The 16312-nt window shown below is 37.5% G+C and overlaps 1 protein-coding gene across 7 annotated transcripts in view; it reads right to left on the minus strand.

Moving 5' to 3' along the window:
• LRP6 (LDL receptor related protein 6) overlaps positions 1-16312 on the minus strand; it is a 117688-nt gene that overhangs the window by 68314 nt on the left and 33062 nt on the right. The window contains exon 1 of one of the 7 annotated variants that reach the window (XM_036457830.2): positions 9148-9279. The exons of the other annotated variants lie outside the window; for them this stretch is intronic. Coding sequence (XP_036313723.1) covers positions 9148-9176 — 29 coding nt within the window. The 5' untranslated portion in view covers positions 9177-9279. Of the gene's footprint in view, positions 1-9147; positions 9280-16312 lie in introns of those variants that run through there. 7 annotated transcript variants of the gene reach the window in all.

Here is a 16312-nt window from a genome sequence, read left to right on the forward strand (position 1 = left end):
TATTACTATGGTTAGAGTACAAAATTTCATTGTGCTATTTTTGTTTCTATAAATGTGAATTTTTTTAAAAAAAACATGGAGTCTGGCCCATGTGCTTAGTGGTAGAGTGTCTCACCTAAAGGTCACACATTTGATTCCTGGTCATGGGCATGTACTTGGGTTGCAGATTCGCTTTCCGGCTCCAGTTGGGGTGCCTGCGGAAGGCAACCAATCAACCTGTCTCTCTCACATTGATGCTTCACTTTCTCTCTCTCCCCCTCCCTCTTTCTCTCTACTCTTTCAAAATTCAATGGAAAAAATATCATCAAGTGAGAATTCACAAAGGAAAAAAAAAGGAAATCTTAATAGTCTCATTCCAGAGGGGAAAAACATTTGCCCTTGATTTAAAGGCAAAACTCTTAATATGTTATATTTCAATCAAAAGCATTTTTTACAAGTTAAATAAGGTACTATGAGCTAGACATGAATTACTCAATAAATATGTTTAAATGCAACTGAAATTCAGGTATAACTTTTACTCAAAAAATAGGTGAGTCCGAGTGGCATGACTCAGTGGTAAGCATCAACCTATGAACCAGGAGGTCATGGTTCGATTTCCAGTCAGGGCACATGCCCAGGTTGCAGGCTTGATCCCCAATGTGGCAGATCAATGATTCTCTCTCATCATTGATGTTTCTATCTCTCTGCCTCTCTGAAATCAATAAAAATATTTATTTTTAAAAGGTGGAGCCCTAGCCAGTAGACAGAGCATCATCCTGCAGACTGAAGGTTCCCAGGTTCGATTCCGGCCAAGGGCACATGCCTTAGTTGTGGACTCGATCCCCAGTAGGGGATGTGCAAGAGGCAGCCAATCAATGATTCTCTCTCATCATTGATATTTCTATCTCTCTATCCCTCTCCCTTCCTCTCTAAAATCAATAAAAATATATATTTTTAAAAATAGGTGAAATGGTAATACTGGAATGATTCTACTTATGCATACTGGTATTTCATATGAAGTGTTTACTCAAATGATAGGAAGAGGGTATCAGGTAGGGAATAAACATACTTTCTGACTACAAGGTATTATGCTAACAGCTTTCCACATTATCTCACTTAAGCCTTATAGCAACATTGTGAAATTAATAGAGGCCCAGTGCATGAAATACGTGCCCTTGGGGGAGGGGAGGGGCCTCAGCCCAGCCTGTGTATATCACAGGTCTGGACCTCTCAGGGATGTCCACCTACTGGCTTAAGCTCGATCTCAGCACCTCTCCAATCAAGGATGTCCGAATGCTGGTCTAGACTGGCAATCGGACATCCCTCTCACAATCCTGGACAGCTGGCTCCTAATCACTCACCTGCCTGCCTGGTCACCCCTAACTGCCCCCCACTGCTGGACAGGTCTCCTCCAAATGCCTCTTCCCTGCCAACCTGGGCGTGCCTAACTGCCCCCATCAGCAACCTGGGTCACCCCTAACTGCCCCCCCCCCCCCCGGCCAGCCTGACTTCCCCCAACTGCTGCCACTTACCAGCCTGGTCACCCCCAACTGCCCCTCCCCCCCGCCAGTGTAGTTGTCCCCAACTGGCCCCCTTGCTGCCCTGGTCACCCCCAATTGACCCCCCCCCCAAAAGCCTAATGACCTCACGCAGCCTACTTGTTCAGTCATTTGGTCATCCCTCACTAACCACCCCCAGCCGGCCTGGTCACCCCACGCAGCCTGCTTGTTTAGTCTTTTTGGTCGTCCCTTGGGCAGGCCCTGAGTGACTGGGCAGCCACCATCAGAGACTTGCCTGTGCCTCAAGCCGGCTCTGGGAGGCAGGGGGGCTGAGAGGAGTGGGTGCCACCATCTTGTGACTGTAGGCACAGCCACCTTTGATGGCATGACAGTCAATTAGCAATTCCCTCTTTATTAGATAGAACTAGAGGCCCTGTGCATAGATTCGTGCACCGGTGGAGTCCCTCGACTTGGCCTAAAGACATACCCCAAAGGGTCCCAGATTGCGAGAGGGTGCAGGCTAGGCTGAGGGACCCCACCAGTACATGATCAGGGCTGGGGAGGGACTGTGGGAGGGTTCCAGGGCGTGTCCAGTCCGTGTCGCCCAGTCCAAATCTGGGCCAGCCAGCCAGGGAGGGACCACGGGTCTGGGCAGGGAGGGACCGAGGGAGGGCTCCAGAGCATCTTGCCCAGTCTCTATTGGCTGGACCCCAGCAACAAATTAACCTATGGGTTGGAGCACCTGTTCCCTGTTGGTCAGTGAGCATCATAATTACCACTCAAACAATCAAATAGTCACTTAGGCTTTTATGTATATGAACTAGAGGCCCGGTGCCCAAATTCATGCATGGGTGGGGTCTGGTCAACCTTCCCTGATCGGAGCTGATAGGGCAGTGCAGGGCTGGCTGAGGGGAAGGGCCACGGCAGCTGGCCAGCCAGCCCCACCCCCTGGCCTAACACCCAGCTGAACTCCCGGTCAAACTCCTGGTCGAGGGGACAATTTGCATATTAGCCTTTTATTATATAGGATATAGATTATTGCCATCACCATTATTTCCGATTTTTAAAAACTCAGGAAAGTTAGAACACTGCTCAAAGTCACACAGCTAATAAATACAGAACAGAAATTCAAATCTGTATGCCTCGGATTCCAACACTTATGTCACAGATCAGAGCCTTGATTTGTAAAGGCAAAGTGCTCCCTAAATTAATGATAATGATTAGTTAATGTCCAGAATGAGGGGAGGAGGAATTAGATTCATGTAAGATAAAACTATTTAAGAGGCAATTTTGGACTATGTTAGAATTTCTGTTTTTTATTCTTAGAGCAATATGAAGACTCATAAAATTGGAAGTGAAATTACTAGCTTGCAGGGAGGGGGAGGCAGCTGGCTGCAGTATGAAGACTACAGACCACTAAAAAGATTAGAAACGCCAGTTCTCCCAAAATGACTCTGCAAGGAGGTCAGCAAACCCTCTCCCCTAAAACTAATGAAAAAATAGGAAAATATTATCAAAAAGAACTGAAGTCTTTGAGAACTGATCAAAGGACAGAAATCAAAACAAGAAGCATTTATTCAAGAAAATCTATCTATCAAATCACAATGAGAAATGTTGTATTTTAGCTAGAGGTTACTAGCATCAGGATCAATAGTATTGCTGAGTTTGTGGCACTTAAGTTTTACTCCGAGCAGACACGACAGGCCAAACAGATTGGCAGTTAGCTGGCCCTGAAAGAGGGGACTGCCTTTATTGGAGAACTTAATGGAATATTGTCAAAAACAAGAGTGCTCTCTCTCAAACAATCCTGGCAATAGTGGTCGGGAAAGACAACAAAATGACACACCAGACAGAAATTGAATAGAGAGATCCTTGGTGGTCAGGAAGGCTATTGCATGCCCAAGGCTGCTTCTGCTCAAGAGACATTAGAGAGATCAACTGCTGAATGTAGGACAAATTTTAAAATTCCTAAAATTTAAAAACATTCCCCAAACCACAGACAGATTCAAAGAAAAATGATGAAACAATTATTGGCCCAAGGCATTTAGGAACAACCTCTAATCAATCATTAGCAGACCACTAAAATATAGTGCCCAGAGATAATCCCTAGAAAGACATGCATTAAAAAAAAAAAAAAGAATTTTAAAGAAAAAAGCTGTAGCCCTTCAGTAAGAGAAAACTTCAAATCTTTTCTTTGAAATTCCAAATTGTAGCCTTCCTTCTCTTCTACAGCTTTGCTGGAGAAGCAGTCTCTAAAGTAATTTTCTTGTTTTGGTTTGGGTGGGTTCTTTTTGTGTGTGTTGTGTGGGTGTTTGCTTGTTTTCCTGGCCTTTACTGAGTCTAATAAAATTTGGGGGGGGGGGGGAGTTTGAGGTTGAGCAGTGACTTCAAAAGCAGACATCGAGAAGAAAACACATTCAAAAGAATTACCATATTTTTCGGACCATAAGACGCTCCGGACCATAAGACGCACCAGTTTTTAGAGAAGGGAAATGAAGAAAAAAAGATTCTGAAACAAATAGTGTCCTAAAATATTTTATGTGCATTAAAACCCAACATCACAGTCATAAACACATGTAATCAACCCTGTAAAGTAAACAGCAGCATTTAGAACCATTTTAGAGCCAGGCAAGCACACAGAGACCACACAGAGCCAGGCAAGTAAAAAAACTTTTTTTTTAAAGTATATGTGTAGGCTATATTTGGACCATAAGACGCAGGGACTTTTTCCCCCCACTTCTGGGGGGAAAAAAGTGCGTCTTATGGTCCGAAAAATACGGTAGTTGAAGCAAGTCATTAAACAAATAAAAACAATAGCAAAGCAGCAAGCCAGGGAGGGCTCAGAATCCCTATATGCTATAAGCTATAAAGACATCAATTACCTATCTGAAGGTATTTACCTCAAAATCTCCACTGCAACTGAAACAAGGACATTAGCGTCTGGGTTTTGCCACTCTGTTAAACCAAGAAAAGGACAAGGTGGAGATGGGAGAGAAGGAAGCAAAGGTGGCAACAGCAGCAACAAGGATCACAAGCAATCCATTCCCAGGAGGTTGAGGGCAATAATACCTAATACAGTTTTAATTAGTTCATCCTTCTTTAATGCACACAGTTTTACAAAAAAGCACTGGCAGCTTTAGGGCTATCCTGTTGCCTCAAGTCATTGAGAGAGTACAAACAGTGGTGAATATACCACCTTACACAGTCCCAGGTCAGTGAGGGAACCACCACCACCAACAATCAACAGACTTAGTGTTGTTCCAGACTACAGATTCCAAGTCTGGTTCTCCTACCAAGAAATTCTATGAGCAACCCAATATAAGCTTTCAAAATATTTTTCTGTTTTAGCTGGGACCGGTTTGGCTCAATGGATAGAGCGTCGGCTTGGGGACTGAAGGGTCCCGGGTTCGATTCCGGTCAAGGGCATGTACCTTGGTTGCGGGCATATCCCCAGTAGGGGGTGTGCAAGAGGTAGCTGATCGATGACTCTCTCTCATCAATGTTTCTGGCTCTCTATCTCTCTCCCTTCCTCTCTGTACAAAATCAATAAAATATATTTTTTTAAAAAAATGTTTTTTCTGTTTTAAAGGAATTTTTATTGCTTAAAACTATGAACACTAACACACATTTTAGACAGAAATAGCATACCAAAGCATTACTTTAAAAATTTTTAAATAAGTCACTTCAACTCTTTTGTTGCAGCAATGCCTCATATCTTAAAACTCCTGCCACCCTCACCATCTTACAAATGGCATGTTTCAAACGTCTCACAGCTCTTCCCTCAATCTACAATGACTCCTTCTCATTAAGGGCCAACGTCAACATTCATGAGAATGACTAGTAAAAAACTGTCTGGCATATCACATCCTGAATTGCCATCTAGACACATAAAGAGTTTCTTGATAAAAATTGATAATAAAGGAAACAATTTGTGACAGATTTTATATTTATGACACCATAAACATAAAACAGAGGTGTAAAAGAACGAAAAATCATTAAACTGTCTGCTTCATCCATGTCATAATTTAAAAACTCAATAATTATTAATGCATAATGACCATGAGATAATTTGTTCTTAAATACTCAGAAATTAGAATTGTACATGTAATTAACAGTTATGCTATGGTCTAAATGCTTATCCCTCCAAAACTTACATGTTCAAATCATAACTCCCTAGGTGATGGTATAAGGAGGTGTGATCTCTTGGGTAATTAGGTCATGAAGGTGGATTATAAATGGGATTAGTGCTTCCTGGCCCTTTCTACTGTGTGAGGTCACAGTAAAAAACAAACAAACAAACAGCTATCTAGGAAGCAGGCCCTCACCAAACAACAAATCTGCCAACACCTTGATCTTTGCAACCTCCACCAACAGCAGCAGCAGCATGAAATACCTAAAGCATAAATTTTCAACCCTGGCAGCATTTGAAAATGACCTAAGAAACTCATTAAGATATCAATAACTTGGCTGCTTCTATCAGAGATTCTCACTAAGTTGGTCAGGCATCAATATTGTCTAAATATAGACTAGTGTCTACATATATTTTATGTAGTGATGACATAGTTAACATTTCCTTAAGGTTTTTAATATTTCTAGGCTATGTGATTTGTGTATGTTTTTCAAATTGTTGCAAATCTCTAAAAAATGTTCCTATTTTTTTTTTTAATACAAGTGAACCTGCTCAGTATAAATCCACGTGTTTAATGGTCAGTTGTATATGTATACTCCTTGTGTTATATCTATTTTGATGAAAATTTCAAGGTAATCTAATGTAATCCCCCCCCCTTTTTTTTAAATCATTTTGGTAACATTTTCTAAATGGCAGACCAAAGATTTTAAAGGCTATTGTAATATGCTATATATTCATGTCTTATAAATAAAATGAGGCTGTTGTGTATAACAAACACATTGAATAGGTTAACAAATTAAAATCATAATTGAGGGGTGCCTTCTATAAAGAATTGGATATAAAGAGCTTGAAAACTTATAGAAGAAATTTGAAAATCCATTTTTATTCTCACAGATCTCAGTATATTTCTACTTAGAAAAATTTAATCAGTAATTGTGAACTTTTAAAAACATGCACAAATATATTTTAAAAAGTTAATTTATCAAAACTTACAGAGTACAGTACCACTGACAGTCAAGAAAATGTAAAAGATGCAATATTAAATCATAAGTACATAAAATCAACTGTAGTTCTTATACTATTATAATAATTTCATAGTCACCTCCTATTGTTATTGTGGTAAACTCACATGCTGTGTTAAGTATCATCTCTGTGTGAGCAGTTTATCTCTCCAGTAAATTGTGTATCATAGTAAAAAGCAATCTCTTGTGGTTCTCGAATACTTTTTCATCATGTTAGTGCAATACTATAAAACCTTGACAACACCATGGGACCCATACAAAATACCACTAGTGATGCTGGAAATGTTCCCTAAAAGCAAAGAAAAGTCTTGACACTACAAGAAAAGTTTGAATTGCTTGATGAATACTGCAGATTGTGATTGCCTCTCAGTCATTTTAAGATAAATGAGTCCAGCGTTAAGAACCATTGTAAAAAAAATACCATTTGTGAAGCCATTCCTGCAGGTAAGCCATCAAGCCAAAACTTTTTTACTTCATATTGAAAATACAGCTTTTATTTGGGTGCAGGATTGCTATAAGAAAAGCATATCTATAAACTCTAAGATGATTGGAGAAAAAGTGAAGTCATTTTATGGCAATTTAAAGCAAAATGAAGATGAAGTATCTAAAACTGGAGAATTCAATGCCTGCAAAGGATAGTTTGCAGGCATTGAATTCTCTCACACACACGTGTGTGTACATGTGTATGTACATATATGTACATGCATATATACATACACACATATGTATACACACATATATTTGGTTTAATAATTTTAGAAGGAGGTTTGGCTTAAAAAATGTCAATGTAACAGGAGAAGCAGCTTCTGCCAATCAAGAGACAGCAGACAAGTTCCCAGATGCCATTAAAAAATCATTAAGGAGAAAGTTTATCTGCCTGAACAGGTTTTTACTGCAGACAAAAGTATCCTATTATGGGGGGGGGGGGGGGAGGGAAGGGGGAGAATTCCACAAAGAACATTTATTAGTAAGAAAGAAGCAAGCACCAGGATTTAAGAATGGAATGGATAGATTACATATATGTTTCTGTACAAATGTAATCAGGTTTATGATCAGGATTGCCCTTATCTATCAAGCTCCTAAACCCTGAGCTTTGAAAGAAAAAGATAAATACCAGCTGCAAGTCTTTTTTTTTTCTTTTTTTTTCAGTACGAGACATTATTATTATTATTATTATTATTATTATTATTATTATTTAGTACAAGACTTTAATAGGCATTTCACAGAAGAGGAATGATCAATAAACACTTTTTTTAAAAGCTCAACTGCCCAACTGGAATGGCTCAGTGGTTGAGCATCAACCTATGAACCAGATCACGATTTGATTCCCAGTGAGGATACATGCTTGGGTGGTGGGATCGATCCCGTGTGGGGTGTGCAAAAGGTAGATGATCGATGACTATCATCATGGATGTTTCTCTCACTCCCTCTCCCTTCCTTTCTGAAATCAAGTGTACGACAACAAGGCCTAGACAATAAAAACTCTTTCTCTGAAATGGTTCCATTGATGCTTGTCCCTGAAGTCAGGAAGTACCTTACCAGTAAAAAGACTGCTTTTTAAAGTTCTTTTGATATTGGACAATCCCCCTGACCACCTAGAACCCAGTGAGTTCAACATCAAAGTGCTCTACTTGCCCCCAAACACAATATCTTTAATTCAACCTCTAGTCTAGATGGTAAGGATTTTTAGGATCATTACACACAGCACTCTATGGAAAAGACTGTCAACATTATGGAAAAGAACCTGGATAGAAAGAACATCATGAAAATTTGGAAGGATTACATCACTGAAGATGCCATCTTTATTATTGAAAAAGGTGTAAAAACATCAAACCTGAAACAATAAATTCCTGCTGGAGAAAACTGTGTCCAGATGTTGTACATGTCTTCACAGGATTACCAAGAGCCAATCAAGGAAATCAGGAGAGAAATTATGGATCAGACAAGGAAAAAAAAGAGGGGGAAAGGGTGTGAAGTGTTTCAAGATATGGATCTTGGAAAAATTCAAGAGTTAACAGACACCACAGTAGCAGAACTAACAGAAGACGACTTGAAGATGAGTCCTTCCAAACCAGTTCCAGACTAAGAAGAAGATGTATTGTAGAAGAAGCAGTGCCAGAAAGCAAATTGACATTAGACAATCTGGCAAAAACACCTGATTATTCAAGACTGCTTTTTTTTACCTGCTTTTCTGAAATGGACTCTTCTATAATATGGGCGTTGACACTAAAGCAAATGGTGGAAGGATTGGTACCATATAGGAACATTTTAAAGAAATGAAAAAGCAAAACTGTCTGACAGAAATTATGATGATGTACTTTTGTAGGGTTACACCAAATGTTCATGTCTCTCCTACCTTCCCTTCTACCTCTGAACAGTAATACCACCCCCTCTTCTTTCTCCTCCTCCTCCTCAGCCTACTCAATGTGAAGATAATGAGGGTGAAGAACTCTATGATGATCCACTTCCATGTAAATAGTAGTAAATAAACATCATGCTGTACAGTTAATATACTTACTTGTTGTGTATGTATGTGAGTGTCTTCATGTGAAAATACAATAACTGTAGCCAAGAACTGTTTGAGACGTTTTATATCATCATCATCATCATCATCATCGCCTAAGTATTCACTGTTTAGAACATCAGTGAATACACTGCAAGACGTGTATTGCAGTGGATAGGCATAAGGAGAATGATATTTCATATCAAATTAATAATGTGTTAGTTTTCCTACTGTTTTAGAACTTTGCTTTCAAATAATTATATTACAGTACAATATGCCTCTCTCATAATTGGTACATCACAGATACATGATTTTATAAAGATATAACAATGCTTCCAATGCTGAATGCAACTATGAAAGTGTCATGAAAATTTTATTACAATTTCCTCTTTAATGCATATGCTAAGCTACCATGAAGCAATGATACCACCGTAACGCAATCATTTTGTTGCTTCTTCATTATCAATGCATTAATCGTTATACATGAAAATAAATATGAATCTTTTTCAATAACCTTTTTATTTTTGATGTCTAATGTTAGTAATACATAAAATATAGTATATCAATAAATACAGTACTATATATGTATTTTCCTCATGACTTTCTTAATATCATTTTCTTTTCTCTAGCTTACTTTATTGTGAGAATACAGTATATAATACGTAGAACATACATAATATGTGTTAATCAACTGTTTATATGATCAGTAAGGCTTCCAGACAATATCAGGCTATTAGTACTTAGGTTCGAGGGGGGAGGTTTTAGATTTCAGAAGTTATATGTGGATTTTCAACTGCATGGGTGTCAACAATCCTAACCCCTGCAGTATCCAAAGGTCAACTGTAGTCACTTTGACAATATGTTACTTTTACACTGATCAATTTGCATCTATTCTTGGCTATGCTAAACTAAATGTGAAATAAATCACAAAACTAATGTTTTTAAAAAATAATTTTGAACTTTTTGTTTTTTCTTTTGTTTTTTCTTTAACTGGGTCCAGTCAAGTAAGAGATTAATATTTTTAAAGATGCCTTAAAACTGTATTACTCAAAAAGCAATAGATAATTCTGAGTTTTCACCAAGGAGAAAAGGTGTTTCAACACTCCTAAAAATAAAAGCCATCACTTATATACTCTTTTGCAAATCCATATAAATCAGCAACAGAAAAAAAGTGTGCAATCTACTCAGGCACCCAGAGTAGACAGACACGCTCCAAAACCAACTCTCTTTGCATGGGTGTGTCAAGAGAAAGGGTCATTAAGATTGTATATCAAAATTACTGACTTAGTTCCTGCCTGAGACTCCAAGAATCAGAGTAAAATATATCTCCATTCTTCTAATAATGGGGCTAATTTTACAGCTACCTGTATACTATCTAGGGTCAAAAGGCAATAATAAGTTACCTTTAATTTCACACTGGGATCATACACATCAGAAGAATAAACTGCAAGGTAACCACAAAATAAAACAAACAGAAAAGTGATTTAGAACTAAAAATAAATAAATAAACCTAGCATAATAACAACTTTACTCCCCAAAATTTAACAGACACAAACTATGAAAATTCTCACATAAACAGACAATTTGAGTAGTTCTGTACCTATTAAAGAAATTAAGTTCATAATTTAAAAACCTTACAATAAAGAAAACTCAAGGTTTAGATGGCCCAGAGATACTGACTGGCATAGGAACTGACCAATCAGAACCAAATCTGTATGCTGTGAAGAACCAATCATTATCAAAGAGGCTTTTGACACTGACTGGTATAGAAACTGACCAATCAGAACCAAATTTGGGTACTGTGAAGAACCAATGGCTGTCTAGGAGGCGGAGTTTTTGACACTGACTGGCATAGGAACCAACCAATCAGAACCAAATGTGGGTGTTGTTAAAAAAAAAAACAATGGCTACCTAGAAGGCAGAGCTTTTGATGTTGACTGGCATGAAAACCAATCAATTAGAACCAAATGTGGGTGCTGTGAAGAACCAGTGGCTGCCTAGAAGGCAGAGCTTCTTACACTGACTGGCATTGACACTAACCAAGCAGAACCAAATGTGGGTGCTGTAGGAAGGCAATGGCTGCCTAGGAGACAGAGCTTCTGATGCTGACTATCATAGAAACCGACCAATCAGAACATAATCTGGGTGCTGTGGGGAGCCAATGGCTGCCTAGGAGGCAGAGCTTTTGAGGCTGACTGGCATAGAAACTGACCAATCAAAATCAAATCTGGGTGCTGTAGGGAGCCAGTGGCTGCCTAGGAGGTGGAGCTTTTGAAGCTGACTGGTATAGAAACCGACCAATCAGAACCAAATTGGCCAGCAGAGGGCAGTTGGGGGTGAGATCAGGCCAGCAGGGTAGGGCAGTTGGGGGCAACCAGGCTGGCAGGGGAGGGCAGTTAGGGGAGATCAGGCAGGCATGGAGAGGCAGTTAGGGGCAATCAAGCAGGCAGGCAGGTGAGTAGTTAGGAGCCAGCAGTCCCAGATTGAGAGAGGGATGTCCCCTATTGGAGAGGGTGCAGGCTGGGCTGAGGGAACCCATCCCCTAGGCACATGAATTTTGTGCACCGGGCCTTAGTTAATTCATAATAAAAACTCTCAGCAAACTAGAATAGAACTTCCTTACCTTAATAATGTACATCTTCAAAAGCACTTGCAGCTAACACCATAAATAATGAAAGATGACTGAATGCTATTTAGAGTATAAGACAAAGATGTCTGCTCTCACCATTGCAATTTAACATCCTACTAGAAGCCTTAGCTAGTGGAATCAGTGGAATAAGAGGTTGGGGGAGAAAAGGCAAGGTAAAATAAATAAATAAATAAATAAATAAATAAATAAATAAATAAATAACACAGACTAAAAAAGTTAGTAAAACTTTCTCTATTTACAGGCATAGTTATTTATATATATATAATCAAAAAAGAATCTACAAAAAGTTAATAGAACCAATACATGAGTTGAGCAAGATCTCAGATATATGGTTGATATAAAAATCAATTATATTCTATACAAAAGCAATGAAAATTAAAATTTGTAAATAGTATCACAATAGAATTACAAAACATAGAATATTTAGGTATAAATGTAACAATACATGTGCAGGATCTGTTTGCTGAAACCTACAAAACAGTAATGAAAGAAATCAAAGACCTAAAATAAATGAAGAGTTACATCATGTACATATATGGAAAAGACTTAACATGGTTAATATACCAATTTTCCCAAAGCTAATAATTAGAATTTATAATCCTAATAAAAATCCCAGCAAAATTTAACTAACTAGAAATTGATAAACTGATACTAACATTCATTTGAAAAGTCAAAGACTAGAGTTGTCAAAATAATTATGAAAATGAAAAACAACCTTGGAGAACTCATACTAACCGTTTTCAACACTTCCTATCTTTATTACAGTAATCAGGAGAGGATGTTATTAACAAAACAATAGACACAAAAAAACAAAAGTATAGACCAAAGAGTCTAGAAATAGATTCACATACTGCCAACTGTTTTCAATAAAGGTTAAAAGACAATTCAACAGAGGATAGTTAGTGCTGGAACAATTGTACATCCATATACCAAAAGATGAACTTCAATTATATCACATACCACATACAAAACTTAACTCAAAATAGCTCACAGAAGTAAATGTGAAATCTAAAACTTCTAAATAAGAATGGGAGGGGGGAAAAAGACCTAAGTTTAGGCATAGATTTCTAAGATTTGTCACTGAAAGCCAAAAGCACAATCCTAAAAAAAAAACCACTGACAACCAAAATATAAAACGTCTGCTGCTTTTGTAAGATGTTAGGAAAATGAAATGAGACCTGGCCAGGCAACATAGATCACTTTCGAATCCCAGTCGGTGACCAGGTTGCGGGCTCAATCCCAAGTATGGGGCATGCAGGAAGGCAACTGATCATTGATTCCCTCTCATCATTAATGTTTCTTTCTCCCTTCTTCTCTGAAATCAATAATAATATATATGTTATACGTATAGTTTTTTGGTTTTTTTTTTTAAGGAAGAGTGTAATTGACAAGCCACAAACTGGGAGAAAAGATTTATTAAACACCTATCTGATAAAGGACTTGCATCCAGGCTAAATCAATAACTTTTAAAACTCAACAATAATAAAGAAGCAATATAAAATTTGGAAAAAGTAGATATTTCAACAAAGAAAAACACGAATAACATTAAACAGATACAAAGATGCTCACCATCATTAGCCATTAGAGAAACCCAATTAAAACCACAATGTAATATCAGTACATAGATATAAGAATGGCTTAAAGGAAGATGACAATATCAGCTATCAGTGAGGAAGCAAAGCAACTGGAACTCGCTTACACTACTAGTGGGAATGAAAAATGGTATAGACATTTTGGGAAATTTTCAGTTTCTTATAAAGTTAATTACAGTTATCACAGAACCCAGCAATCTGACTTCTGGATACTTACCCAAGAGTAATAACTTACATTCACACAAAAATCTGTACAGGAGTTTATAGCAACTTTATTTGTAACCAAAACTGGAAACAACTCAAGTGTCCTTGAACTGATTAATGGATAAACAAACTATAATACATCCACACAATGGAATACAACTCAGAACAACAATGAAAAAACTTAAAAAACTACTGATATAATATAGATGAATCTCAAATGTATTATGCATCAAAGAAGCCAATCTCAAAAGACTACACACTGATTCCATTTATGCACATTCTGGGAAAAGAAAAACTATAGGAACAGAAAAGAAACCAGCCAGGACCTGGGGGTGGAGAAAGAAGGTAAATACAAAGGAGCACAAGGAAATCTGCAGGGAGGATGATGAACAATTCTTTATCTGGATTGTAGTGGTGATATTGACAAAGATACTTTCTTTGACTAAACTCTAGCCAGGTTCCTCTGAGTCCTTTCTCAACTGCCTCAACCTTGACCTATAAGACATAAAAACACTAACATAGTTTCTAACAATTCAAGGCTTCATCCAAAGGAGGAACTAGCCTCTCTTAAAGTGCCTGCCTAAGAAAACTCAAAGCTGCCAAAAGAATCTACTGTTTGTTCCAGCCAACACCTGAACATAGGGCCTCTGTCTATCAGTTTCTCTGGGAGGGTAGGAGCCTTCAACCAACCCAGATGGTTTTACATGGACCAATCTCCCTTTCCAGCTTTCTGTAATTTATCAATTCCCTGACTCTACTGAACCTCTACTCACCCCCCTATTCATCTTCATTCTCCTTTTAAAACATTGAGTCATCCCTGTACAAATCAAAGTTGAGTTCCAACCATGCTGGACTCTTTTCCATGCTGCAATAATATATTACTGATTAAAATCTGTCCTTACCATTTAAACTAGGATCCAGCATTTATCAAAATTCATACATTAAAGAGGGAGAATTTTAGAATATGTAGAATTACGCCTCAAAATAAGAAAAACCAACATTTATAAGCAATTAACAAAAAGCTTCTAAGATGATCCTTAAATGCTGAAAAGTCGTGACAAAAAACAATTACAGACTGTGTTTCTATCAACCAACAAATGTATACACCTTTCTCTAACAGGCATACACAAACTATGGCCAGGAGGTCCTGTCTGACCTATTCCTTGTTTTAGTATGGGTCCATGAACTAAAAATAATTTTTACATTTTTAAAGGGTTGTAAAGAAAAATAAAAATAAAAAAGTAACATGCAACAGAGACTGTATGTGGCCCACAAAGACTACAATATATACTGTCTGGGCCTTTATAGAAAACATTTGCCCACCCCTTACTATAAAGCCTGACTACAAAATATGGTCCATGGATCAATGCCTCAGCAAAATCTCAGGCTCCATCCTAGAACTTACTAAATAAGAATTTGCATTTTAACAGAGAATTTTTAAAAAGTATATTGTTCCTTATAGACATGTCTTGCAACATCAGAAAATACATAGTAAATACATAGTAACAGAAGTAGTATACACAACTCTAGATAACACTACAGTATTTCTAGGATAAATCTATGATGCACTTGGCAAATTGCTCCCAGATCAATTCAGAAAAACCATCAATTAAATCTAAATTATACCGTGACTATTTGCTGAACCCAAAATTATAGCTGACACAATCCAACACCAAAATAAAATACTTTAAATCATTCTCCCAGAGAATATGATAAGTACCATACCATTCATTAAGTATAATAAAAATTATAAAGGTGCTCCAAGGTTTTTAAGAATATTTTCCTAATTATTTCATATAAAGAAATAACCCTTATATGTATGTTGCAGTCATTAATCTCAGCCTCCCAAAATGACTAGGAAATGGCCATTCTACAAGTCCTGCCACAAAAATAAGTATTTAAAGGAAAATTCGATACAAGTATCAGTCAGCTATGCTGAAATTCTGTTGCTATGACTGCCCTTGGGAATGAGAGAGGACAGAGCATATATTTAACAATAATTTAAATAAAATTACAAACACTGCAAAATACAATCATTACTCTAGGATCAAGGGATTTGCATTGGTTTAAAACAATGCAAATCTCCCTCACAGCAAACGTCATTAAAAAATAGGATTGGTAATACATAGGGATTTGGATTTAGGATTCTCCCCCATTCTGACAGATTCCACAATACTTTTTAAAGCAAATGTTGAAAATATTAACTGTAGTATATTTTTCTACTACTCCTACCTTAATTACAAAAAACTGTGTATTAATTCCAGGCTGAAGTGTTTATTTTTATTGTTTTGAAGTTAATTAATTAAACTCACTTAAAATGTATACTGTATCTGTATTAAACATAAGCTCACACTGATGTCTCTAATTCTAAATCACTATCACATGGATTATTCTAGCCTCAAACAAGTTGCTTATCTACAACTTCCTACTCCAATAGTGAGAAACCTGGTTCCCACCACCTACCATCTATTTTATTTAACTGTTTAATTCTGGTATAGAATCAGAATTGTTAACTGTACTTATGGGAAGCAACACTATCAACTAGAGTACACTGCTTATGTGCAGTTCCTTTTCCTTTAGTCTCACAGGTTCCATGCATTTCCAAGTTACTTAGGTCAGCACTTTTCATTCCCCATTCTCTTCAGTAAGATTTTTCATACATTTCTAATAGAATTAGGTTATTCTGTCTGTCTCATCCTACATTCCATCTTGGGGTCCTCCAACCTCCTAATTT

This window comes from Pipistrellus kuhlii, unplaced genomic scaffold (genome assembly GCF_014108245.1).
Source record: "Pipistrellus kuhlii isolate mPipKuh1 unplaced genomic scaffold, mPipKuh1.p scaffold_m20_p_3, whole genome shotgun sequence".
Lineage (NCBI taxonomy): Eukaryota > Metazoa > Chordata > Mammalia > Chiroptera > Vespertilionidae > Pipistrellus > Pipistrellus kuhlii.